Source organism: Lampris incognitus, chromosome 18, assembly GCF_029633865.1.
Source record: "Lampris incognitus isolate fLamInc1 chromosome 18, fLamInc1.hap2, whole genome shotgun sequence".
Lineage (NCBI taxonomy): Eukaryota > Metazoa > Chordata > Actinopteri > Lampriformes > Lampridae > Lampris > Lampris incognitus.
In genome coordinates, this window is record NC_079228.1 from 35,954,516 (window position 1) to 35,981,560 (window position 27,045).

The following is a 27,045-nucleotide window of genomic DNA, read 5'->3' on the forward strand; positions in this document are numbered from 1 at the left end:
GGAATTGTTCCATCTATATTGTGTAGAAAATGGGAATACTGCACTGATGAACAATATAGATGGAACAATTCCATCTACAGTGTGTAGAAAATGGGAATACTGCACTGATGAACAATATAGATGGAATTGTTCCATCTATATTGTGTAGAAAATGGGAATACTGCACTGATGAACAATATAGATGGAACAGTTCCATCTATATTGTGTAGAAAATGGGAATACTGCACTGATGAACAATATAGATGGAACTGTTCCATCTATATTGTGTAGAAAATGGGAATACTGCACTGATGAACAATATAGATGGAACAATTCCATCTATATTGTGTAGAAAATGGGAATACTGCACTGATGAACAATATAGATGGAATTGTTCCATCTATATTGTGTAGAAAATGGGAATACTGCACTGATGAACAATATAGATGGAATTGTTCCATCTATATTGTGTAGAAAATGGGAATACTGCACTGATGAATATAGATGGAGTTGTTCCATCTGTATTGTTCATCAGTGCAGTATTCCCATTTTCAGTCTTGTCATGGGTAGCTCGGCCCTGTGGCCTGACTGCCTGTCCAGGGTGTCTCCTACCCGCCGCCCCATGACTGCTGGGATAGGCTCCAGCATCCCCACAACCCTGAGCAGGATAAGCGGTATGCATAATGGATGGGATGTTAGTTAGCTTGCTTTTTGACAGGTAATGATGATCTCTTGCACAATTTACTGCACAAAATATGTTTTGCAGGTCAGGGCAGCACGGTGGCCCAGTGGTTAGGGCTACTGGGCAAGAAGGTCCTGAGTTCGAACCCCGGGGTTGTCCAACCTTGGGGGGGGGGGGGGTCATCCCAGGTCGTCCTCTGTGTGGCGTTCGCATGTTCTCCCCGTGTCTGTGGTGGGTTTCCTCCGGGTGCTCCCACCATCAAAAAGACATGCATGCTAGGGTTAACACTGCTGTCTGTGCCCCTGAGCAAAGCATGGCAAGACGAACTGGAGCTGGTCCGCGGGTGCTGCACGGCGGCTGCTCACTGCTCCTAGCTACACCGCTAGGATGGGGTTACATGTGGAGAAAGAACTTCCCCACAGGGATAAACAAAGTAGTAAAAACAAAGACTATATCCAAAGCCGGGACACAGTGTGGAAACGTTTGGGAGCCCCTCATGACGTGATATTGAAACTAGAAGACGGGCAGGACGTGTCTGTGAGCAGGACGTTTCTCATTTTGATTCACATTTTGCAGCTTTTAAATGTTATCAGCTGATATTGGGACCCATCTGTTTTTAATGTTGAATCTTGGAATAAATACCTTAAGGCAAAATGGGTTTTTGGTTTTTTTTGGGGGGGGTGTTGGTATTCTCTTTTTCATGAGCACACGTTGACAAAAAAAAAATGCAAAGACCACATCAGGTCATTAGCAGGGTTTTATTTCAGAAAATGCAGATTACAAGTAGGACGTGTGTTTGAGAGCTCAGTGCATGTTGACAACTCGTGCAGCTGTTAACCCAGCGAATGAAACATCACATTGACCAACTAAAACACATTCCAAGGATGCTGAGGGTGCAGCGTCTCCGTTGTTCTGTTAAATAGCCCTGGCCTACACCCTTTAGCACCCTACAGCAGCTACTCCTGCACCCTCAGTATAGATTTACTTAAAAATCAGAGAAGTCGGATCCTCGTTGACATTCAACATTTAGTAAGGTTTCAAAAAACAAACGAGATGGGCAAATGAAAGATCAGATCAGGAGCACCGTGCATCTGCAGAAATGATCCGCACCTCATCCCCCAACAGAACAGCATCAGATTTCTGCCACGTGAAGAGACGTTTGCACTTACACAAACGTCAGTCATTGCACTAGTTTGAGGCCTGCTCACGAACGCAACAGAAAAATAAACATGTATAATACAGAGGCCAGATGTGAGGTCTACTACAAGGCAACCTATGCAAACAGAAAACAGACACGAGTGGCTTCCTTTTCATTTTTTTACTTCTGCTTGTTTTTGAGTTGCAGTTCTATTTGACCAAGGGCGGGGACACGATTTGTGTGATGAAACGCTGCCTTTCACTCAGTCTGAGATCAATGACAGCGATTACCAGGATCAATACCACTGACTGGTCTAATGGGCAAACTCTAAATGGCCAATCTCACACGCCCAGAAGTCTACAGTAATAATCTGACTGAACCGGTGGCGTATGAGTACAGGTTCTGTTTCTTCCTATAGTGAAAAATACGAGTAGGATTTTCTAGATACTGAAGGAGAAGGAAAGTTGGACAAACACATTTTCGAATATCCAATCGCTATCCGTAGATTTCTGTGGCAACGCTTGACGTCTCTTATAAAAACCTTCAGAATCCCTCCGTTTGGCACAAACCTCGGCTACAGATTGGGGGTTTCTCTCCCAATCTGAAATAAACTATCTAAAGCGAGTCTGTGAGATTGTGTTTTAATAGTTACACACGCCCAATGGAACACAGCTTTACGGGGTGACGTGACAGAAAGTGATCAGCGACCGTATTTCGATACGGAGAACATTCGCTGGACTGCTTTTTGTTACTTGCGGTCTTAACGCGTCGACTTCCCTTCTTGTGAAACGACGTGTGTGTCAGACGGGAACCGCATGTGTAGCGCACACAGCTGCTCCATTCATTTCCACCGACACATGAACATCTCTGCCGCGACAAACCCGCAAACGGAGAAGAGCGCGGCCGTTTCGTCTATCGCACCAAATCATAAATACCCATTTCTCTCGTGTGTCCCTCTCTCTCTCGTCTCTTTCTCTGCTCTCTCGCTCCGGCCCAACGACCCAGATCACAATTATTACCAAGTCAAATTCTGTTTCTAGGAGATAACCACTGACAAAACCAGGTTGGCGTAATTCAATAAATAAATAAATAAATAAATAGGCAAATAAATAAATAAATAGAACTCTTGACCAAAGTTCACGGGACAGATTTCTGCCACAGACCTACTGGTGTCTGTCAACACCTTTTTTGTTCTGCCGAGGAGTCTCCGAGCAAGGACACCAAATCCTCCCGAGACGTACTGATGTGTATCGAGCTGTGTTGGAGCCAGAAAATGCCCTGATTCATATATCTAAACCAAAATGTCTAATCACGGAAACTACAGACACTGGTGAGCTTCACCACCAACGGATTTGGGAGAGGGGGGAGAGGACGGAAGTTAGGGGATGGGAGGAAAGGGGAGGAGCGGAAAGGAGAGGAGGAGAAGCAGGTTTTACAGCAGCAGGTTGAGGTCGGCCAGCAAGGAGTCGATGTTGACGATGGGAGCTCTCCAAAAGTTAAAGGAGGAGTATTCTGCAAATTCGCCCTGGAGAGAGAGAAAGAGAGAGAGAGGGGAGGGGGGGGGGGACATTAATAGTTTGTTGTTTGTTCCACATTTCATACTTCCACAACCGTTACAAAATAATCATGATGGAAAGTTAACAGTTCATCAGTGAATCTTTCAGAATCTGCAGAACGGTTTGAACTTTGTCAACCAAGCATTTTACTTCACTGCAGGTTTTAATTTCCTGCTGTCAGTAACTTCGTTATTAACGTGGTTATCCTTAACTTCCTCACTAGCTCATGTTCACACCGCCAATCCCTGCGGTCCGTTTGACACAGACGTGAGCCTGAATGTACGGTGTGCGTTCACATGCAGGTCACACTTTCTGACAGCCTGCAGATTTTGGCACAACACCGGCAAAATGAACCGGTGGTATATCGTTAGTATTTTGGAGAGAGACGACTGATCAACATGTCATCTGCCACGGTAATACTGATTCACACGTCAATCCATACTAAACATTTCATTAAACCTGATTAAACATTGGATGATGTTTAGCTTTGTATTTTAGCACCTATCACTTCTTCTTCCCCTTCTTCTTCCTCTTCTTCTTCCCTCTTCCTCCTCCGCTTTTTCTTCTGACTTGAAACATTTCCTCTTTGGGCTCAATTACATCTGAATACTTGGCCTGATAAATAGTATATAAAGGAGCGATTACAGAACGCTGATACGTTAAATGACAGTTTTTCAAAATGGTCCAAGGGAGACATATTAATTATATATATATTTATTTTGTAAAACAACAAAATCCATTGTTCAAAGGAAACATATTTCATCTCCCCTTTCTCATCTCATCTCTCTGGTGTGAATGCCTTGCTCAAAAACAGGCACCGGCTGTCCAAGTTTGTCCGAGCAATCTAATTCAAACCACCATTCATTTAGTTAGTGACCTGGTTTACACTGCTAGCTGTGTGAATGTCCTTTTTCTAACGGCGTCCTCTAAAACAACCCCGTCTGGATGCAAGCCCTCACTGCCACGTCACTACAAGACTCAAACCAGCCACCTTCTGCTTATTTTACCTCTTCATTCGGGTTCCTGGGTGTGGACAGCTGGGAGGCCTTATCCTTTCCCTGATTGGTCATCTTGCTGTCCATCAGACCGAGGTCCTCCAGCTCCGACACGTCCAGGGCAGGGATTGGCTGCCTCCAGAAGAGGAAGGAATCGTATTGGCTGTTTGACTTCTCCAGCATTTTCTTGTCTGAAAGGGGAAAAAAAAAAACACAAAAAGAACTTGCTGATTTTTCTTCCTTAACTTTGGCCCATTTATCTCCTTGTCTGTCCAGAGATTCAAACTTCTATGGACTTTCTTATATTCTCCAATTCCGTTTCAGCCCCACAGAAACACGACGCTTCCCATCGTAACTGCAGACAAAGCAACAGCAATCAAAAGCAGACACTGACAAACACAAGACACCCAGGAGCGGCTCCCAGTGGTGAAGGCGGGGGAGGACCGGTCAAACTGGGCAGCTCACAGTTGTGAATTTGTGTAAAATAAGGGCTGTAGTGAAACAGATGTAACCTGGGTTAAAAAGAAAAGGAGAGAAAGCAGTGGACCTGAAAGGTCCCATCACCTGACTCCACAGTTCACACTTCAAACTCTTAAGGTTTTTATTTTTCTTGAATTTTTTTTCTTTAAAGGTCAGTGAGACAAACTGATGGTGAAATCTTGGGTTGATAGGTGATGGTCACTGGGATGCATTATTTCTGCTGCATGTTTACTTAAAAAAAAACAACAGTACTGACTACTGTCCACATTACAGGATGCCACCATGTTTCCACAGAGATCAGGTTGTATTAGAAGTTCTTAAACATCCGGTCCGATGTCTAACCATGTCTTCCAATACTACTACTACTACTACTACTTTTGGCTGCTCCCGTTAGGATTCGCCATAGTGGATCATCCATCTCCATCTCTTCCTGTCCTCTGCATCTTCCTCTGTCACGCCGGCCACCTGCATGTCCTCCCTCGCCACATCCATAAGCCTCCTCTCATCATCTCTTCCATCTCACTGTATTTTTAAACAGAAGGTTCGTTAATGTAACTCTACATAGAATATCAGAACCGCTGTTGTAGTGAAAATGTGACTAAAACTCTCCTCCTGGGTGTCAACATAATTAACTATTTCAGAAAGCCAATCAGCTTCTGGCAATAAATGACATCCTCTAATACTCTGATTTGATTGGCTGGTCAATGAATTGTCATCATCAGTCTGTCAGTTGGTCTGTTTTTAATAGTTGCCTAGCAACATCATGCTAGTTAGCAAGCTAGCTAGCTATCAATAGAGAGTCTTGTGGCGTCATCCTGCCGAGAAATGACTGTGCTCAGAGAGGGGGCGCTAACAGTTATAACAAATCAAATGATACTTCTGAAGATGGAGAAACGACCCCTAACATTAATATTACATGATAAAACCTGTCTGACTGAACTGAAACCATCGGGCTGCATCTTTAAAACAAAACATTTCATTTTTTATATATCTTATAAATCCATATTATTTTGTTATGCTGTTCAATGTTATATCCTTCTCTCACTCTGATGTGTGATTAATGTTTTTTATTGTCTCTTCTCCCATGTGTGTGAATGGTGTGATGTGAGTCTCCTCTGTATGCATGTGTAGTCTGTCCTCCTGTCAGGTCTACATGGTGATGCTGGTCACATGGCTCAGGGCCTGGGCTGTTCCAGTGGCATGTGGACACTGCTTGGCATCCTCCTCATCATATTCTTCATATATCTTGTACTTCTATTATAATTCTGTTATCCTCTTTCAATGTTGCATTTTGTAAATTGTGTACACACAACATCCAGTGCACACTGTCCGTCTTGGTAGAGAGCGATCCCTCCTCTGTTGCTCTCCCTGAGGTTTCTTCCTATTTTTTCTTCCTGTTAAAGGGTTTTTTTAGTGAGTCGTTCCTTATCCGACGCGAAGGGTCTAAGGACACGATGTTGCGTTGCTGTAAAGTCCCCTGAGGCAAATTTGTAATTTGGGATATTGGGCTACACAAATGAAATTGACTTGACTTATGCAGCATCACATTACAGATCCAAAGATATCAAGCAGCTGGGGTTAAATTGGGATTTGTTATGTGGGGGGGTGTGTGTCTGTGGTTTCAGGGTTGCCATGGGTGCACGTGTGTGCTCACAGACTAAAACGCGACTCAAACTCATTCTAGACGCTGTTGGCAGTGAGCAAAACTACAGCTGACGACAATAAAGTCTCTCTGTAAGTGCACTCTCCTGTGGATCTATCAATGGTGCCGTTACCACTGACGAAGAGGATAATAGTACAAAGTAATATGAACCGAACAGTTAATAGTTACATTAATCTGGAATTAATTTGCATCTTACAAATACACACAGGCTGCCAACATCTTGTCAAATCTCCAAACCTCTCCACGACTTGGTTGACCAAAAGACTGGAGGCAACCTGCTGCAAACGATCTTGCGTTAGCATCATTTTGTAAAATTGAAACATTGTTTAAGCGGAATATCCGAGCAATTTACATTCCGTTACTAAACCGGTCAGTTTCTGACCGGTTTTTCTCCCTACCTTTCCATCCACCTGTGCCACATACTGGCCCCCCAGGCTAACTTGATTAACGGGATGGTTCATATCAATTTACAGTCACCAAATTAAGCCTGTCAAAATGGCGCCGACTGCTGATATTACTGCCAAAGTTAGCTAGCTAAAATAAGTTACTTGGCTGTCTAAGGATATGACGAGTTTGCCTCGATTTAAAACTAAAAACTTGATCAAAAAATGAAAAGAGAACACCACTTTATTTTGTGAATGAACGCGTTCTCTGCATTTAACCCATCCCGTTGTATAGGAGCAGTGGGCAGCTGCAGCACCCGAGGACCAACTCCAGTTCCTCTTTCCACTGCCTTGCTCAGGGACACAGACAGGAGTATTAACCTGAACATGCATGTCTTTTTGATGGTGGGAGAAAACCAGAGCACCCGGAGGAAACCCACACAGACACAGGGAGAACATGCAAACTCCACACAGAAAGGAGCTGGGAAGGCCTGGGGTTCGAACCTAGGGCCTCCTTGCTGTGAGGTCGCCACAGTGCTAACCACCGGGCCACCATGCCGTGATGAGTAGAAATGACCATGGTCACTGGTTTGTAGTTAATTGAGTTTACAGCAGTTTACATTCTCCTCCATTCTTTACATTCTCCTCGTGGTTTCCATTTGCCTGTGGAATACCCAAGTACTTGTAACTGTCCTGTATGTCTGTTATCCTGCCATCTGGTAATTCAACCCCTTCAATGCTCACCTCCTTTTCTCTTTTTGCCACCATTTGAACGCACTTGTCTAGTCTGAATGACATCCTGATGTCCTCGCTATAGATCCTGGTGAGGTGGATCAGTGAGTCAATGTCTCACTCATTCCTGGCATACAGCTGGATGTCATCCATGTATAGGAGGTGGCTGATAGTAACTCCACTTCTGAACCTGTATCCATATTCACTCTTGGTGATAATCTGACTGAGGGGGTTCAGGCCTGTGCAGAACAGCAGTGGAGACAGTGCATCACTTTGGTATATGCCACATTTGATGGTTACCTGTGTGATTGTCTTGGAGTTGGCCTCTAGTGTTGTTTTCCACTGCCGCATTGAGTTCTTGATGAAGGTTATTAGTAACTTGTTGGCTTTGTATAGTGCCAAGCACTCCATTAACCAGGTGTGGGGCACTGAATCATAGGCTTTCTTGTAGTCAATCCAGGCTGTGCTCAGATTTGTCTGTCTGGTCTCAACCAGTAGCTGATGCTTTGACCATTTGGTGTCATTCCCAATTCCTTTCGGAGTTTCGCTCATGTATTGACTCATGGGCCCATTCAGCTTAGCTGCTATGATGCCTGACAGGGTCTTCCATGTTTTGGAGAGGCAGGTTATCAGCCGGTAGTTTGAAGGTATCGTACCCTGGGGGCGGCATGGCTCAGGAGGTAGAGCGGGTTGTCTAGTAATCAGAAGATGCTAGTTCGATCCCCGGCTCCTGCGGAGAGTGTGTCAAAGTGTCCTTGAGAAAGACACCGAACCCTTAACTGCTCCTGATGAGCAGGTTGGCACCTTGCATGGCAGCCTCAGCAATCAGTGTGTGAATGGCTGAATGTGAGGCATACATGTAAAGTGCTTTTTATATATCTATATCTATATCTATGGCGAGCTGTGCTTACTTCTTTCCAAGCCAACACAGGAGAACCACCACTAGGCTGACATCTGACCACTCAGTGACCTTGACCTGGCTTCTCTTCATTCCAAAGCAAAAACGTCACTGTTTCAGTTTTTAATTAAGGGAATGGTTTGGGTTATTTCACTGTTGACCCGCCCATGATACTGAAAAGACACATAATGCATTTAAGTCTGAAAATATACCGTTATTGATGCAAACCACCTTGAATCTTAGCCTCTTTTCTCTTTTCCATCTCTTTTTGTGTGTGGGTAGGGCACCACATTAGCTGTGGAGAGGGGCCCCAGACATGCCAGGCCGCCTGTGTAAAGCACATGATGAAAGCTGATGAAAGTCATGACATCTTTATAAAGACCACTCACCACCAGTCTACTGACAGAGCTGGTTTTCCATTTACGCACAGATGTCCGACCTTTCTTCTCGCCTCCAAGGGCCCTTTCACACTTACGTTGTTTAGTCCGGACTTTCAGACTTTCCAGAAAAGTCCGAACCAGATTGCCAGGTGTGAAACCTCTTGGGCCAGGGTACAGGGATCAAAGACTCGGTCTTTGGTCCAAGCTCGGTTCAGACCAAGGTTCATGAATGTCTAATGTGAAATCAAAGGTTCGGACTTTCGGATCAATCATAGGAAGTGATAAAACAAACACAAACAGTAACACCTAGCAACAGCGAGCGCGCCTGGCAACAACGAGCCAAAAGTTCAAGTCAAGGTCCGCTGGTATGAAAGCAAAAGTCCTGAACCTAATGACTATAAAATAACAGATGTGAAAGCACCAGAACCAGACTCTGGTTCAGACCTTGGTTTGGACTTTCAAGTGTGAAAGGGACCCAAATCTATTTTCTGTCACCGACTGACTCTGAAGCGCTTTTAAAAATGCCCTTTTATGCAGTTTTTCCTGCTAGTGATTTTTTTTATGTCTGTTTCTTTCTCATCCCAAGTATTTTGAGCGGAATACTGTCAAAAAGATGCTCTACACGAAGTCTATGGATGCCGTTTTAATTACTATTAATAACTCGAGATGCGCCGTCTCGTGCGTCAGGCTGGCTGTCACCGTCCTGGGTGCGACGGCAGTACCCACAAGGGGTCTGCAGGGGGCGCACCGCTTAGCTAGTGGCGGAGGGGAGGGCGTTGCCCCCTCTTGTTGAATCAGATTTGATTGATACGATGATCAAAACTAAACTCCATGATGAAATAGGGGGGGGGGTACCGTTGAAGAATAACGAGAGAAGGACGTCAGCATAACGTCTGCCCTCCATTTTAAAAAGGACGACCACAAACAGCGACCACCGGCTGTGTGATGGTGGCGGGCCGGGGCGGGGGGGGGCACGCCCAGCCGGGGGGGACGGCACCGGAAAGGCCCCGGTCCTTCAGACACGCTGACACCGGTCAACTGAACCGTGTGTGTGGGTAGTTCGGCCATATGCAGTTATATTTGTCATGAGGGAGCAGAGAGAAAGCGGGCCATTGCGAGCGGAACGAGTCAGCAGAACGGTTTGAGAGGAAGAACAGGTGCAGAAGCGACGCCGCGTTATAGCGGGACGACGAACGACGATTTCGAAACTCGCAAAAATCGGAAAAGGACGAGAAGAAGAGAGGCGAATTCACCTTTTGAATGGACGGTGTTGGATGACAACTCGTCTGTCTCGTCGGGGAGATGGGCAGGATACGTCAACGGTCCGCTGGGCTCTCTGTCGATCTGTGCGCCTCTCTCCTCTCTCGGAGACCGGAGAGCCACGCCCACGCACGCACAGCGCCGTACGTAGTGACGTTGCGCCAATCGTACGTAGTGACGTTGCGCCAGTCGTACGTAGTGACGTTGCGCCAGTCGTACGTCCTGACGTTCCCGAGTCTTCGGACGTTCCGGAACAAAGGGAGTCCGTCCGCCCGTCCTTCTTATCCAAGCCGCTCATCCGTAGTAGTAACCTAATAATAATGATAATAATAATAATAATAATAGTTTGAAAAATAAAATAAAAAAGAGCCCAGGGCGCCGAGGAAAACGCTACAATCCGCTGTGGCGACCCCCGAAAAACAGGGAACAAGCTGGAAAAGGGAATACAGCTGGAGGGAAACGCCCACACACGCACGCGCACGCGCGCGCGCGCACACACACCGTAACATCAGCAACGTGCACATTTTATGCTTTTTTTTTTAGATTCCAAACCAAACAGCGCAACGTGCGCACTTTTAAAAGCAGAGGCTGAAGTCCATTATTTGATTGTGCTCTTATTCTAATTTTATTCCACTGTTGTGATATCCACCCGTTATCCAAGCCGCTTATCCTAGTCAGGGTCGCGGGAATGCTGGAGCCTATCCCAGCAGCCACCGGGTGGCAGGCTGGGAGGACACCCTGGACAGGCCGCCAGTCCATCACAGTGATGGCCCACCCCACACCACCCCACACCACCCCACACCCACAATGACACAATTTAGTACGGCTGATTCTCCTGACCTACATGTCTTTGGACTGTGGGAGGAAACCGGATCCCCGGAGAAACCCCACGCAAACAAGGGGAGAACATGCAAACTCAACACAGAGGACGACCCGGGGTGACCCCCAAGGTTGGACTACCCCGGGGCTCGAACCCAGGACCTTTTTGCTGTGAGGCGACCGCGCTAACCACTGGGCCACCGTGAAGCCAGCAAGTCATTCAATGTGGCTTAGACAAACCGCAGTCCCTGTCTGATGATGAATTGCTCTCAAATAATTATTTATTTAACCTTTATTTAACCAGGAGGATCCTGTTGAGATTACAAACCTCGTTTTCAAGGGAGATCTGGCCAAGATAGGCAGCACAGTTACAAAATCACAATTACTGATTAGTGTAGTGTGTTCACATTAGCAATCACAGTGTGTGGCTTTCCACATTAATGTATATAGCGCAAGTTTACAAAGTCTGATTCTTCCCAATCGTCTTTAACATGTGTTCATATCATAACAATATCCTGTGTTCAAGCTTCAAGAATAGAACAGAAATGTATTGTCCAATCAAGGCTGGACATTTATCTTTGGTCTCATTTTAGGCAAACACCAACAATAAACATGGTAGAAAACAGTTAAAAATATCATGTAAAACATGTGGACAGTCTGCTGCACCATCACCAACACATACAGGAGAGCTGATGACGTTCAGCTCCATACTGTCCGAAAGCACGTGAACTGTCCTGTGTGCTAATGTACGTTTCAATCAATCAATCGATCAATCAATCAATCGATCGATCAATCAATCAATCAATCAACTGTTCTGAGTTGGAAATTTGCCAGTCAGGATTAAAAACACAACAGTAAGACCCTCACACATTTCACAAGTTTCACAATATCAGAAGGAGAAAGAATCACTGCTTCTCATAAGAACTTCTTACTAATAAGCATATTTATCCAAAAACGTTTTTGCGAGTTGAGGAAATTGGCGGCCGCTGGAACAAATTTGCCCTGGGATGGTCTGGCGGCCTGTCAAGGATTTGTGAGGATTTTTTTCCTGCTCAGTTTAAGTTTATGTGTTCTCCTTGTAGGAGAGGATCCCGACTACACAAGTTTTCCTTTATGGGCTTCATGGTGAATAGGACTGCATTTTACACAGCGCTGTTCTAGCTGCAACAGCCACTCAAAAGCCTCACACGCACACGCACACGCACGCGCGCACACACACACACACACACACACACACAACCATACAAGTTAACATCCAGCCAGCTCATTGGGAGCAGTTATGTGTGTTGTGCAGAGAGATGCTGCACTACCCTGAATAAAGTACTCTAATAAAGTACTCTAATAAAGTACTCTAATAAAGTACTCCGATTCTGATTCATTTCTCTCTTTCATTTCTTTTTAAGAAAGAACTTTTCAGGACTTCGATCCACCTCATCGGCCTGCAGGTCTGTAGCAGACCGATCCTCCAGGTGGCGCTGGACTACTCCAGAGGCGATGCGTGTTGTTGCCGACAGAGGGCGGTGTTGGTCAGATTCTCTTCAAACAGCAGAAGGGAGGCGAGAAAAAAAAAGAAAAAAGAAAAAAGCTCCTTTAAAAAGCGAAGAGTTTCCTGGTGTGGAGCCACACCTCAAAACCGGAGCAGAGCCGCGGCAGCAGCGCTCCGGCTTCCCCTCTACATTCATCTGTTACCGCTACTTGTCACCTGCTGTCATCGAATTTCATCTGTTATCGTCTATTTTCATCCGTTAACACCAATCCAGCCCAAGGAAAGAGCTGAGACAGAGGGACGGAGGTGAGTACTTTTCTGCTACTCTTCCTGTACAGTACAGCTGGCTAACGGTATCGCTGGCTAACAGTACAGCAGGCTAACAGTACAGCTGGCTAACAGTACAGCGGGCTAACAGTACAGCGGGCTAACAGTACAGCAGGCTAACAGTACAGCTGGCTAACAGAACAGCTGGCTAACAGTACAGCTCGCTAACAGTACAGCAGGCTAACAGAACAGCTGGCTAACAGTACAGCAGGCTAAAGGTATCACTGGCTAACAGTACAGCAGGCTAACAGTACAGCAGGCTAACGGTATCGCTGGCTAACAGTACAGCGGGCTAACAGTACAGCTGGCTAACAGTACAGGTGGCTAACGGTATCGCTGGCAAACACAACAGCTGGCTAACAGTGCAGCTCGCTAACAGTGCAGCAGGCTAACAGTACAGATGGCTATCAGCACAGCAGGCTAACAGCACAGCAGGCTAACACCACAGCTGGCTAACAGTACAGCTGGCTAACAGTACAGATGGCTAACAGCACAGCAGGCTAACACCACAGCTGGCTAACAGTACAGATGGCTAACAGTACAGATGGCTAACAGCACAGCTGGCTAACAGCACAGCTGGCTAACGGTAATGACAGATGAAACATGAAAGTATTATCTGGACATGAAACTGATTATAAGGCATTTATGAATCTACGTCACTAATAACGTCGTCATGAGCTCTAAAGAGACTGCCACAGCGAATTATTTAATCTTTCCGTAAGCCTGAGTGAAAATAGAATTAAATGATTCACAAAATAAAGTTCAACTTTTTACTGCCATAGCTTGCAGTAACATTAGTGGATAATATGATGACATCGTGTCTATGTTGGTCCCGTCTGGACTCTGTTCTGTTCTGTTCGGTTTAAGGTATAGTGCTGGTTTGTTGCGCGCAGACTGGTCAAGAAAAGAAAGAAAAGAAAATCAGTTTGTCCCATTTGTATTCTATTCTGTGTGCTTTCTGAATCAAAGAACGCAAAAACACAAGTCTCGGTTGTGAGTTGACCGACGTGTCGAACAAACGTATACAACGGGACCGAAGGCCAGAACAGCAGACGGAACAGACGTACATCTCTGGATGCTGAGGTGACCGCAGACCAATTCAACACAGAAATAAGAGAAACAGAGGAAGTGTTGTATTGAATAAAGGCAGCGGGAGCCTGTGGGACTCGCCCTCCCGGCGGGTTTACATAAACGTCTGGAGGAAACTGTCAACTAAATACAGTCTCCTGGACCTCCATCCATCATGTCTTGGACTGTAAAGAGGTCCGCTGGTGGATTCCACGGGCCGTCGGCAACACGCGTAGACACGAGTGATGCGGGCTGGGGTTCCGGAGCTGGTTTCTGATGCTGGGACGTAACTGGTGGCTGTGGCTCAAAAAGCGGCAGGGTTGAATCTTCGTGGAGATTATCAATCCACTGTCTGAACTTCTGCTGTTTGGCCTGCTTGTGCGGTTAGGAAGGTTTGTCAGACAAGGTAGAGCTTTGTGATGATGGTGGTGATGATGGTGATGATGATGGTGGTGGTGGTGGTGTGTGTGTCCATCAGGTAAATTTAGAAAGGAGACCTGTCAGTGGTGTACATATGGCTGTTTTTGCAGAGGGATGCGATGTTGGTATGTGTTGATATGCAGGGGGGTGGGGGGTGGACAGATACAGGGTCAACAGTCTGTCTGTCGTTGATAAGCAGAGAGACTCAAATTCTGGTCTGCCGTATATTAAAACCGACTTTATTCCATTCGGCCTCAGAAGAAAACCCTTCCAGTTCAGCGTTGTGAGGTGTCGGTACGGCCGGCTGCTGGTCCGTCTGTACCTCAGTGACTTTTAAAATCAAGTGCTGCTGGATTGGCGGATGGAGGTTTTTACCCTCCGCATGTGAAGCGATGTCAGGACTGACGGGGGTCTCGGTGAGAACAACTGGTTTTCCTGGAGTCCAGTTTTACTGATGGGAATACTGAAGAGTGTGTACAGTACAGACAGACAGTACACTATACATATTACTACATATAGACTACACCATACACAGTATTATTATATGTAGACAGTACACATACATATTTCTACATATAGACAGTACACCATACATACTACATATAGAGAGTACACTATACATGTCAGTATAAATACAGCTGGTCGTGAAGTAATACTCTGCTGTTGAGTATCGTGTGATGACGTCCAGAATCCACCGGTTAACCAGGAAAAGAAAGTATTTTCTCTTGTGTGTGTGTGTTTTTATCCTGACATTAGCAGTGTGTCTTAGCGTCCAGCTGAGCGGATGGTTGAGGTTCGGGGAAAGTCCTCGGCCCGGTTAGGGCCGGGTTTGGTTTTGACGTTATGTGGGCGGTTTGTCTCCAAAACCAGATCCTGTGTGGTCTTGGTTCACCACGCCTCTCCGTGAGACTCTCCTCAGAGCACGTCATGACAGACTTACCCTGACTCACTTTTTATTTGGAAGAAAATAAATACTGTTGCATAGCAATGTTATAACAGACTGTATTTGGTGCCTGGTAACGGTTCCCTAAAAACCTTCCTGGCCGGGAAACTGTTGGGAAAACTGTTTCTGTAGATACAGCCGAAAGTTTTGGTTTTATTCAACAGTAATCAATCGCAGCTGATAAACCCGACCAGCTCTGCCCACTATATGATATCACATGGGTATATACGGTGACGTGAGACTGGATGTGTTGTGGGGTTGTGGTTGTGGTAATCTGGTGATGTGTCATTCCCTGGTCTTATAGGCTGCATTACAGTAAAGTGAGACCATTTTCTGAACTTATTCCGATGTTTTAGTGAAATGAACAGTGAATGTCTCTACCTGCTTGGTCATCACGTCCACATTACTAATGATCATTATCATCATGTTCTGTTGTGTACATGTCTTATGAAAGAACCAGTAGTCATCCACTAAATACCACCACATTGTGGAGGTATTCAGTCATGGCTAGACACATGGAACAGGACATAGAAGAGTTAAGTTGCTCCACCGGTCTGTCTGTCTGTCCCCCTATCTGTCCTTCTGTCTTTCTCCCTGTCTCGGTCTGTCTCTCTATCTGTCTGTCTGTCTCTATTTGTCTGTCTGTCTCACTGTCCGTCTGTCTGTTTCTCCCTTTGTCTCTCTGTCGCTCTGCCTGTGTCGCTCTCTGTGTGTCTGTCTCTCTGTCTCTATTTGTCTCTGTCTATCTGTCTCACTGTCCATCTGTCTCTCTGACGCTCTCTCTGTCTGTCTCCCTGTTTGTTTCTGTCTGTTTCCCTGTCTGCCTTGTCTCCCTGTCTGTCTGTCGATCTCTGTCTGTCTGTCTCCCTGTCTATTTCTCTGTTTGTCGCTGTCTCTCTGTCTGTTTGTCTCTATCTGTTTTCCTGTCTGTCTGTCTCTCTCGCTCTCTCTGTCTGTCTGTCTCCCTGTCTTTCTCGTTGTCTGTCTCTTTCACTCCGTTGTTGGCTGTCCTGGTTTTAAACACAGTTGTAAAGAAGACCTGATAGACGGTCCAGAAGTCTCATCTCATTGTGTTTCTATTCCGGTATCATTTTATGATTCCTGCAAGTGCTAGTCACACTGGTTGACCTTTGACCCTAGAACACAAACTTCCCTCCATTCGATAGAGTTCCTTCATCTCTGTGGGAGGATACAATCCATACTGACGCACCGAAACCCTCTGACCATATGACTTTATGTTTTGACCTCAAAGAAGTGTGAAAGCTACTCCTACTCTCAATGACAGTTTGGCAGACACAGAAACTATATCTCTTTTTCTGTCTCCCACAGAAATCGCTCTCTCAGTCTTTCTCTCTGTAACCATCACCATCACCCCAATGGCTTTAGCGGAGGCAGGAGATGCTCTTCCTTTCTGTACAGTCATCGTGTTTTTTTGGAGGCTAGCTGGACATTGGCTGGGTTGATATTCAGTTTTGGTGTTTAGTATTGCTCGATACTGATGCTAGTATCAGATATCGGGTCGATAGCAGGTTAAACTATAGTATCTGTATCACCCAAGAGTATGACCGAAGAGTAAAATCCGATACCAAAAACCATGAGTAACATGTCATTGACAAAAGCAAAATATATTTCTCTAATGGTGGCGAAAAAAACTTATTCTATCTCAATTATTTTACCCATTGACTCCAAACCAATGGTCTAAGTTTTCACATCAGATTGGTGAAGGTTCAAAGCCTGTTGGTGACAGGAGACGGCTGGACCACTGAAAATAGTTGTCATAAAAATTGTGTATGGGTGAGAATTTGGTAATACAATTCATATCACAACAAAAGATTCATGATTCAAATATTGTGATATGATACTGTGATCTATTACTACTACTACTTTCGGCTGCTCCCGTTTGGGGTCGCCACAGCAGATCATCTGTTTCCATCTCTTCCTGTCCTCTGCATCTTCCTCTATCACGCCAGCCACCTGCATGTCCTCCCTCACCACATCCATAAACCTCCTCTTTTCCTCTGTGATATACTACAATATTTTGCCAAAATTAAAACAAAACTGACATGAAACCACTCAATATGCATCAAATCAGAGTGATAAGTCATAGCTAGTGTGACTGACACCTCCTGCTACTGTTGTGGTTCAGCCCTGTCACAATACTGCACCTGCCACCTAGTGGTCAGAGATTAAACCACATGATGAAGTCGAGAAGCTGGACGCCTCTCTGTGTGTAAAATCTTAAGACTCAACACAATGGTTTTTTTTTTAAATTGATAAAACATTGTGAAAGATAGTATTGAGATACACGCCGTGCAATGCAAACCTCTTTTCTAGTCTGGGCTTCGATCCCGACCGGGTTCCCGTGGGTCCCCCCCTGCTCTTGTGGTGCCGCTAAAGGTGGCCATCATGCGCCCCATGGGCCAACGGAGCACCGGCGTTGGAAGCCGTAGGCAGTGGGGTCCCCCCCCCCAGTGCTTTCCAGGCTTGAATAATAATAATAATAATAATAATACATTTTTTACGGGCGCCTTTCAGACCACACAAGGACACCTTACAAAACACAGTTAAAAATAAGCAGCACTGTATCAGGCAGCATAAAATCAAGGCAGGGGTATACAATAATAGACTAATACAACAGATATGTATAAAATCATCTGCGCTAAACTCAATGTGGATGTAACCACTGAAGTCTGGATCAGACTGAATATGTCAGTGTGAAAAGGTGCGTTTTGAGATGGGATTTGAAGGAGGAAAGAGAGTCAATATTGCGAATGTTTTGTGGGAGTTAAAGTTCCAGAGGTTGTGGGCAGAATGACTGAAGGCTCTAGACCCCATGGTAGTCAAGTGGGCAGATGCTGTAGTGAGTTGGATGGCAGAAGAGGATCTGAGAGTGGATATAGAGTTTGGAAAGATACGAAGGAGCTAGCTTATTAAGGGCCTTAAAGGTGAGAAGCAGACTCTTGAAGTCGATATGGTATGTAACAGGGAGTCAATGGAGTTACTAAAGAACAGGAGTGATATGATCTATGGAAGGAGTTCTGATAATGATACGGGCAGCTGACCAGTTGAAGTTTATGAAGACACTTAAGAGGAAGACCAAATAGGATAGAATTGCAGTAGTCAGTACAGGATGTATCCAGGGTGTGACAGAGTATGGTGGTGCTGTTAGGTGTAAGTGATGGGTGAAGATGATTAATATTGCATAGGTGGAAATATGCAGACTGAGTAACATTGTTGATGTGTGCTTCAAAAGTAATGTGCTGTCCAAGATGACACTCACACTCTTAACATGAGGTGAAGGAGGAACTGTAGAATTGTAGAAGAAAAACAGGTTTAGCCACAATAGTACTAGTAGTACCTACTAGGAGAACCTCAGAGTTTTATCACCATTAAGTTTGAGGCAGTGGTATGAAAACCGGGATTTAATTTCTAGTAAGCAATCAGAAAGGGAAGTGGGTGGAAGACTGGAGGTAGGCTTGGTGGATAGATAAAGCTGGGTGTCATCTGCATAGCAATTAAATTGAATCCCAAATTTCCTTCTAATGTGGCCAAGAGGTAATAGTTAAATAATAAATAGGAGGGGGCCCAATACAGAGCCTGGGGTAACACTGGTAGTAACAGGAAAGGACTGTGATCTCAAAATTTTAAGTTGGATAAACTGAGTGCGGCCAGAGAGATATGATCTAAACCAAGCAAGGGAGGTGCCAGTGATTCCAGTGGAAGCTAATCTCTCTAGGGGGTGTTATGTGAGATGGTATCAAAGGCTGCACTCGGATCAAGAAGGACGGTATGGTTAGAGCCCAGAGTCAGCTGCCATCAACAGATCATTAGTGATTTTTACCAAGGCTGTCTCCATACTGTGAAAGGAGTGAAAACCAGACTGAAATTGTTCAAACAGATTGTCAGAGAAAACTCTTGGAACCATAAACTTTAGTGCTGTGCGGGTCACCTTGCCCTGATGTCCCGGCAGTTTTGAATTTTAGACTACTGCCATTGAGCCAGTTCCTGGGCAAACTTGGTTGGCTGTCAAGACAAACAGATATTACATGTAATATAAAAATCTCAGCCAGACAGAATATATCTTTTTGAAAACTTTGATTAGACGTCTGGTATATAGGTACGTAATAACAGTATGAAAGTGTGAACACACTGTAATATCATAGCAGATATTATTGTATGTTTCACATCTACTGCTGTGTCAGTCACTGCCTGTTACAAGCTAACAATTGTAACCAAATAAAAGATATGCTAACTACACCTGCCTTTCTGATACGTCTGCTAGTCGCCAATTTTGGTGCAAAACGGAGTCTGAGTCTGACTGAGGCTCGAACATGTATAGCTAAATCTCTCGAATATTTACTCTAACGCTAGCCATCTTGATGTGCACTTCTCTTTCACCGATAAACCTAGAGTAAGCAGCGGTGGTAGGTGGGGCGTAAAGCCTGTGATATATACATATTATGATATCTAATAATTATTAGATACTGAATTTCTCAAATGGGAGGAAGTAGATGTGCTTCCAGCCCCTTTGAAGAGGTTTTTTTTTTTTTTACTTTTCATGTGGGAAAACCATGTTAAACAATATATTTATAATCTCGGAGTATTTTTAAACTTTAAAACATGTCCGGAGGGCGGTACTTTAATGAACAGAGTTTTTGCAGTCAGCTGTTAATTATCTCTGCCAGGCAGTAGCCTGGAGGGGTATTGCATTTACTCGTGGGTGTGTGTGTGTGTGTGAGAGAGAGAGGAGAGAGAGAGAGAGAGAGAGAGAGAGAGAGAGAGAGAGAGAGAGAGAGAGGAGAGAGAGAGAGAGAGAGAGAGAGAGAGAGAGAGAGAGAGAGAGAGAGAGAGAGAGAGAGAGAGAGAGAGAGAGAGGAGAGAGAGAGAGAGAGTAGAGAAGAGAGAGAGAGAGAGAGAGATCACAGCCGATCTCACATACTGCTGGACCTGTCAGCCTAATATTAATATATTTAACTGGACCTTCCAGTGAGGCCAGCCCTACATGTGAAAGTCACTGAGTGATCATGTTTAGCGTGACTGACTGAGTGATCAATTTGACACGATTGCGCCCCTGGATCAGGTCACCAACAGCATTACTTAAGTTACACGATTGCTTGGCCAACAAACAACATCGCTGGTAAACACAGAATTGGGGAGTTTCCCTATTGGCCATGAATCGGTGCAGCGGTTCCAGTTCAATCCACATTTATCACACATGCTAACAAACGGAATATAATGCTGCTTATGGATACCACCGAAAGCTTAAGAATGGACTATTTTGCTGCTCTTTCCACGTCTAGTTATGCATTGTAAAGGCGCTCACAATGGGGAGAGCAGTGCCACCCAACTAGGCAAAAGCACTACCCTTGGCATGGCACACCGCTTGAAATTACTACCAGTTAGAGTGAAAATTATTAGCGTCTTCAGAGAGTTGGTGGTAACTGGTGCCCAGAATTTCCAGTTTTCATGGCAGCAGCGATTGTAGCCAGATGAAGGCATCGTCATGCCAGGCGTGCTAGTGAGCTGATATTTTGAAGGAGAATTATCACTTTTTGGTTTAACTGAGACCGAAATAATTCACAGAGACAGCTTGCCAGGTCTAACAATTCTTGCTATACTTGACGACATTGAGCCTGCCTACTGTGTCTTTGGCACAAAGTGACCATTTATACTTTGCCACATGGTAATTGCAATCAGACACAAAAACAAGGGCAAAATGTACTAAGCTGCAGAACTTACATGGTGTGTTTGTGCTGTAATATCATTAGCGCAGTAATATCGTTTGTAAATTGGACCTTGAGATAAGGCAGATAGTGGTTGCAAGTGATGCGCAATTCATGGTGCTATCAGCGAGCACAATCCATTCTTTTTGAATTCGTCTGTCAATACTGAGTGAGTCTTATAAAAACGAGAGATATCCGCAGATAGAAACAGATAAAAGATGAGGGGGAGTTCATTAGAATAGTTAGAATAAATTAAGTTCTCTTTCAAATCAACTGTGAATGGTGAGTATTGTTCTTCCAACTGCACTTATAACCTTCTTCTTTTTTTTAACTCGCACGTAGCTTAACCATGTCATGTGATATGCTACTTCAGTACATTTCAACAACAGATATTACAGGGACCACGACAGAACATTGCAGATGAACATTTGATATCCGGGAATTCACAATATGGACACTGCCACTCACTATTCTTATTACGAAATGGCCACAATTTCGAACATTGAAGACCTAGTCTTGTTTGTGCACAGTTATGACTGTATGAGGAAGAACCTCTCGTGGTTGTGGTGTTTTAAAACCTTTGAAAAACGTTTGTTCTCAGTACCGCTGCTCCCTCTCTTCATTCACTCTCTCGCTTGCACGGCCAACACTGCTGTCCGTCGCTGCCCGATCTGAGTCAACCTTAGCTGTGAGTCGCGCAAGTGCACAGTTGACTCAGATCGGGCAGCAGCCGTGTGGAAACTATGTATTCGAGTCTTGGAAAATAAACGAGAAGTTGATCGTTTTTCGCAAGTCAGCAAATCATTTGCTGTTGATCTCAGCGCAGGAGAACTGGATGAACCAAAAACACTTACCTCCGTCTTCATTTTCCTCATGTAACAAAGCCGGGTAAAGTGTTGGCGCTCGTGCGTGCAGGACTCGCATCTACGGTTGACTCAGATCAGGCAGCGGCATGGTCAGAAGTTATGAGAAGAATTTTGATAAGCCACAAAATCGTGAAGGTTGTAAAATAACGACTTCCTTTAGGTTGCAGTCAAAACAGAAAGTGTTGCATAGTCTCGTCGCTGCCTGATCTGAGTCAACCGTTAGACTTGAGAGCGTAAATGCTCTACCCAGCTTAATCATATTATGAAAATAAAGATGGGCTTAGGGGTTGGACCAAAAAGCTCGCATAGCAAACCTTTTCGTTTTGGAAGATGCAAGTTCCTGTCGGTCGCAGTAGTGCGGGTGTCCGCCTAGGAGGCTTCAATTTCCTGTTCAATCGACTTGGGCACTGCGCGACAGTCTTATAATGGCAGGAAAACACTGGTTTTTCTGTCCGTGTGTGTGTGTGTATATCTGTCCACTGCTAATCTCCGTACCACTGGGCCTGTCAGCCTGGTCATGTTTGTGCACAGCTATGACTGTGACCAGGGACCTCTGCTGGTTGTGGCGATTCAGAACCTTTGCAACACCTGTTTTACACCACCACTGAGCGCTAACTCCTCGGCTGGTTGGAGAGGAGAGGAGATACGCTTGGAGGGGATCTGCAGTCTGTCTGCTGAGAGCCCTCTTCTAGCTTTCTGTTGCTGTTTCCTGCCGGTCGTGTTGGTGAGCTGCCGCCTCATACGGACGTTGACGGGTGTGTTTTTAAAAAGACCGTTCATCCGTTAACCAGGCGGAAAGTTTTTTTTTTAAAACATGCAGAGAAGGCTCAGTGAAAAGGACTCTTTGTGAAGAGTCCTCTCTCTCTCTGTCTCTCTCTCTCTCGCTCGCTGTCTGTCTCTCTTTCTGTCCGCCTGTCTCTCTCTGTCCCCGTCTGTCTGTCTGTCTGTCTGTCTGAATTGAGCTACATGTGGTGTGTGAGCAGGTTTTTGTCGGTGACCTTGTTTATTCTACCAGGTCACATGACACGACCCTTTTGCCGAACGTCTCACCCATTTTCTACAATGCCTTCATTCTATCAGACTATCAGACGGAGAGAGAGACAAACGTGTGTGTGTGTGTGTGTGTGTGCGCCCATAACATTCTGAACTGAGAGTCATGCCAGACTCTGATAAGCCAAAGCAGAAAATGTCTTCCTCTACCCAACCACAAGAAAGTTAGTCAGGGAAATCTATCTATCGCTATGTCTCTCTCTCTCTCTCTCTCTCTCTCTCTCTCTCTCTCTCTCTCTCTCTCTCTCTCTCTCTCTCTCTCTCTCTCTCTCTCTTTTTGGCCTGAGATATTGTGAAGATGAAAGTGAAACGTAAAAAGACGTCTTGAATCTCAGATCGTCTTTACGCACATGTAGGTCGAGAGTCGTTTGACAGCGAGATAGACTTCATTTCACCCGCATGACAAGCTGCCAGCAGTAGAGAGGTCAAAGGTCAGGGGCACAGCCACCCTGATGGTGGAGACGCGAGAGAGACGATCTGAGAACTAAACGGGGACAGGTTGGAAGCCAGGAGGACTTGTCATCCTCCGCCTGGACGTGTGTGTCGAGACGTTGTCGGTAAAGTTTAGTGCGAGTCTAATAACGGGGTCAGGGGTCACACAACCTGACACAAAACCGTCCTCCATGGTTGTGTGCTACTGTAACAAACCGGATCGTTTACAATACACGTCAACATGTCGGAGGTCAGGATGGAGACCAGGGTGTTTGATGAAAGGGTTGACTTCTGGTCTACCTTTGACCTGTAGTCATGACAACCTCGTCTTATCTCTGATAGCAAGCTCTCCTGCTGGCTTTTAACACAGCCGGCGGTGAACTGAGGCGGAGGGTCTTTGTTCGGTTGTATCTCTGACATGTTGAGAGACTCCTCCTGCCCCCAGATGAGGAGGACAAGAAGTCTGCACAGGAAGGCTGCCTCCATCACCTCCATCACCGCGTTAATAGACGTATGTTAGAGGTAACAAGAATCAAAACACATTTTCTTATTTCATTGGACTTTTTGAACTCCCCCCCCCCCCAAACTCAACTTTCAGGAGTTCATATGTGTTTCTTACCAGGGCTGGTTATGAAAGTTCTTGTGTTTTTGCTCAAGGGCACTCGGGCAGATCACCCGGCGAGGATGTACACATGAGACAGTGCCACTGTGTCACGTGGTGGACTCGGTGTCTGACTGCAGCGGCGTTGTGGTCTCCGCGAGTGTGTGTGTGTGTGTGTGTGTGTGTGTGTGTGTGTGTGTGTGTGTGTGTGTGTGTGTGTGTGTGTGTGTGTTCTAAGCAGAAAACAAGTCGCTCAGCTGATGAGCTGCTGATCGTGTGGGATCTGGACTCTGACCTACTTGCACATCAACCCACTCCCAGTTTGTTTGCCTTCCACTGATCAATGAACTCGTTCCCCCGTCATCCGTTCAGACGCCTTTCCCTTAAATCTGGTTTACGCATGCCGTCTCTTTTCTGTGCTCTGCCTGCATCTTCCAAGGTCCTTGTTTTTTTTTTCTCTCTCACTTGTTTCCTTCTTATTTCTTACTTTTCTTTTGATGGTCAGGGTTTGTTTCAAAAAGTCAGCCTGTGCTCGTGTTTTGTTTTGTTTTTTGTGTCGTTTTTGAAACTTTGACGTCTCTAGTCCCCAACACACCCACCCACTAACTTCAGTAATGTTCCCTGATGCCCCCCCCTCCCCCCCTTTTCCTTTTCTTTACGAAGCCGTGTTAGCGTCCCGCTCTCTGGTCTGGATGATGTAACACTGCATATGGCGCCGCTGCAGAATTCAAACTGACAGCTGGGCCGTACCATCTCCTCTCTGAAGGGGTAGCGGGGGTGGGGGGTGTAGCGGTAACTGGGATTTGAGAGTTCCCCGGGCTAGTCCATTTCTGCAGGGGGAACTGTGGGCGGTTTTTTTGAGGGCAGATTGAAGAGTGAAGAAGACAACATGGCTGTGGGGGGAGTTTTCTGTCGGTCGTCCTTTACCTCACAGGAAAAGTATTCCAGCAAACCCCCCCCCCCGTCATAAGGCTGTTCTCCAAATAGTCTGAACTTGACTGGAGGCTCGGAGCTGACTGCCGTGTGTTTGTCATACAAACTCTTTTTATGGAAAGTTTTGTGAAAAAGTGAAAACTTTTCATGAAAGGGAGGAATTGTAGTGCCAGCCCCGATCACCAAAACCACGTTTTATTACTTCAGCGGCACTGCCCCGGTCCCTTCCTAAAATACATTTAAAAAAAAAAGGTGTGTGTGTGGGGGGGGGGTGTACGAACCTAGTGTTTCACACAGATTGGAGTTTTTCCAGCGTTGCGTTAGATGGGGGGGGTTTCGTTTGATAAAATCTATTTATACTGACACGGCAGCAGAGGGAATTCATCGGTACAGTCCAGATGTTCCTCCAGGTGTGAGGTTTTGTTGGTGGTGGTGGTTGGTCTTCTGCGTGTTGACACAGACCTGAGCTTTCCTTTTCTATCCTAACATGGCGAAATATTAACCCGGCACGCCGAGATCTGTTTCTCCTGTTTCAGCATACAGGACGATAGCCTTAATAAATATACGCAAGGGTTCACCTTCGCCTCCATTCTAGACCAGGTCCAGAAAACTAAAGCCCTAGCCGTAAGTCTATTCTTATACGGTGTAAAAAACCGAGACTGTACTAGCTAGCAAATTTAGCTTAGCTCATGTCTGTTTTCCAGTCGCCATTATCAAGCTGCTTTTATGCGCCGCGTAAACAGAAACGCTACACGTGATAAAAACGGTGCACTCACTTAGCTTGGAAAATAGCTGCAACTGATCCGAATAGTTAAAATACAACACAAGGAGTAACGTGGGAACATCTGGGGCTAAAAAGGCCTGAGAAAGGCTAATAATAATAGTGATAATAATGCAGGCTCGGATGTATTTGGGGAGGGGGTTCCAGAGGGAGGGAGGGGGCAGCTATGGACTAAACTCTTATTATACTTTTGCAAATCTGTTATATTACTATATTTGTATTGCTAACATTGTGTAATATTGTAATTGGGGTTAGGAGCCCAAAACAGCCCTTCCATGTGTTTGTGGGCCACCAGCAGCAGTAGGTCAGCCTCTCCTTACAGGACCAGAGGAGCATCCTCACACTGACGTCCAGGCCAGAAAATGTCCCAATTCCCTTAATGCACAGCAGGAGGCTACTTGTTTTTCTGTGTCTTCTTTTTTTTGGGTCCCCCCCCCTTTTTTTTCCTCCCCAATAGTACTTAGCCAATTACCCCACTCTTCTGAGCCATCCCGGTCGCTGCTCCACCCGCTCTGCCAATCGGGGGGGGGGGGGGGGCTGCAGACTACCACATGCCTCCTCCGATACATGTGGAGTCGCCAGCCGCTTCTTTTCACCTGACAGCGAGGAGTTTCACCAGGGGGATGTAGCGTGTGGGACCATCACGATATTCCCCCTCCCCGCTGAACAGGCGCCCCGACCGACCAGAGGAGGCGCTAGCGCAGCGACCAGGACACATACCCACATCCGGCTTCCCACCCGCAGACATGGCCAATTGTGTCTGTAGGGACGCCCGACCAAGCCGGAGGTAACACGGGGATTCGAACCAGCGATCCCCATGTTGGTAGGCAACGGAATAGACCGCCACGCCACCCCGACGCCGTCTTTTTTTCTCATACGTTCTTTCTGCCAATCTGTCTGCAGAGAATCCAAAGTCTCCTCTGCAGGAAGCCGAGGAGGGAGTTTAAAGCGAGGGGATGTAACCTGCATCAAATCCCAAAGTATTCTCACAATCTCTCTCAACAGCAAGTTGTGGTAAACCATGACCGATGGCTAGCTTTAAAATACATTTAACAAGGGGCTGAGAATCCCCCCCCCCCTTAACTTCAAACGACTTTTAAGAGCGAGGCATAGAGAGAGCAGTCGGCTTTGAATGAAGGAGTTTTGTGAAATCCAGCCTTGTTTATGACTGTGAGAACCAAACCGACGAGTGGATACGGTGGCGAGGAAATGGATGGATTTGTAATGGAGGTCAAAGGGAGTTTGTGTTTGTTTCTCTTTCTCCCCTCGGCTCTTCTCATCTTCTAGTACTTTAGTCGCCGTTTTCCCATTTCATATTCCAGTGATTCCTGGCCATTGTCTGATGAACACATAATAATATTGATGATGATAATAATAATAAAATAATAATAATAATAATGAGATGAGGCAGTAGAAGATATGTGGAGGGCTGTCTGGATCAACCTGGTGA

At 45.6% G+C, this 27,045-nt stretch overlaps 2 protein-coding genes across 2 annotated transcripts in view; one reads left to right on the forward strand and one right to left on the reverse strand.

Moving 5' to 3' along the window:
• Positions 1 to 1,406: 1,406 nt before the first annotated feature.
• On the reverse strand, positions 1,407 to 10,263 carry mllt11 (MLLT11 transcription factor 7 cofactor). The gene is made up of 3 exons (XM_056298559.1): positions 10,140 to 10,263; positions 4,363 to 4,541; positions 1,407 to 3,324 (listed from the first exon to the last, which is right to left on the reverse strand). The coding sequence occupies exons 2-3, from the start codon at positions 4,531 to 4,533 to the stop codon at positions 3,232 to 3,234; spliced, it is 264 nt and encodes an 87-aa protein (XP_056154534.1). The 5' UTR covers positions 4,534 to 4,541; positions 10,140 to 10,263; the 3' UTR covers positions 1,407 to 3,231.
• Positions 10,264 to 12,663: 2,400 nt separating this feature from the next.
• The window catches only part of cdc42se1 (CDC42 small effector 1), a 37,646-nt gene continuing 23,264 nt past the window's right edge, over positions 12,664 to 27,045 (forward strand). Inside the window, exon 1 of the mRNA XM_056298385.1 lies at positions 12,664 to 12,757. The gene's annotated coding sequence lies outside the window, so the exon portion shown is untranslated. The remainder of the gene's footprint in view (positions 12,758 to 27,045) is intronic.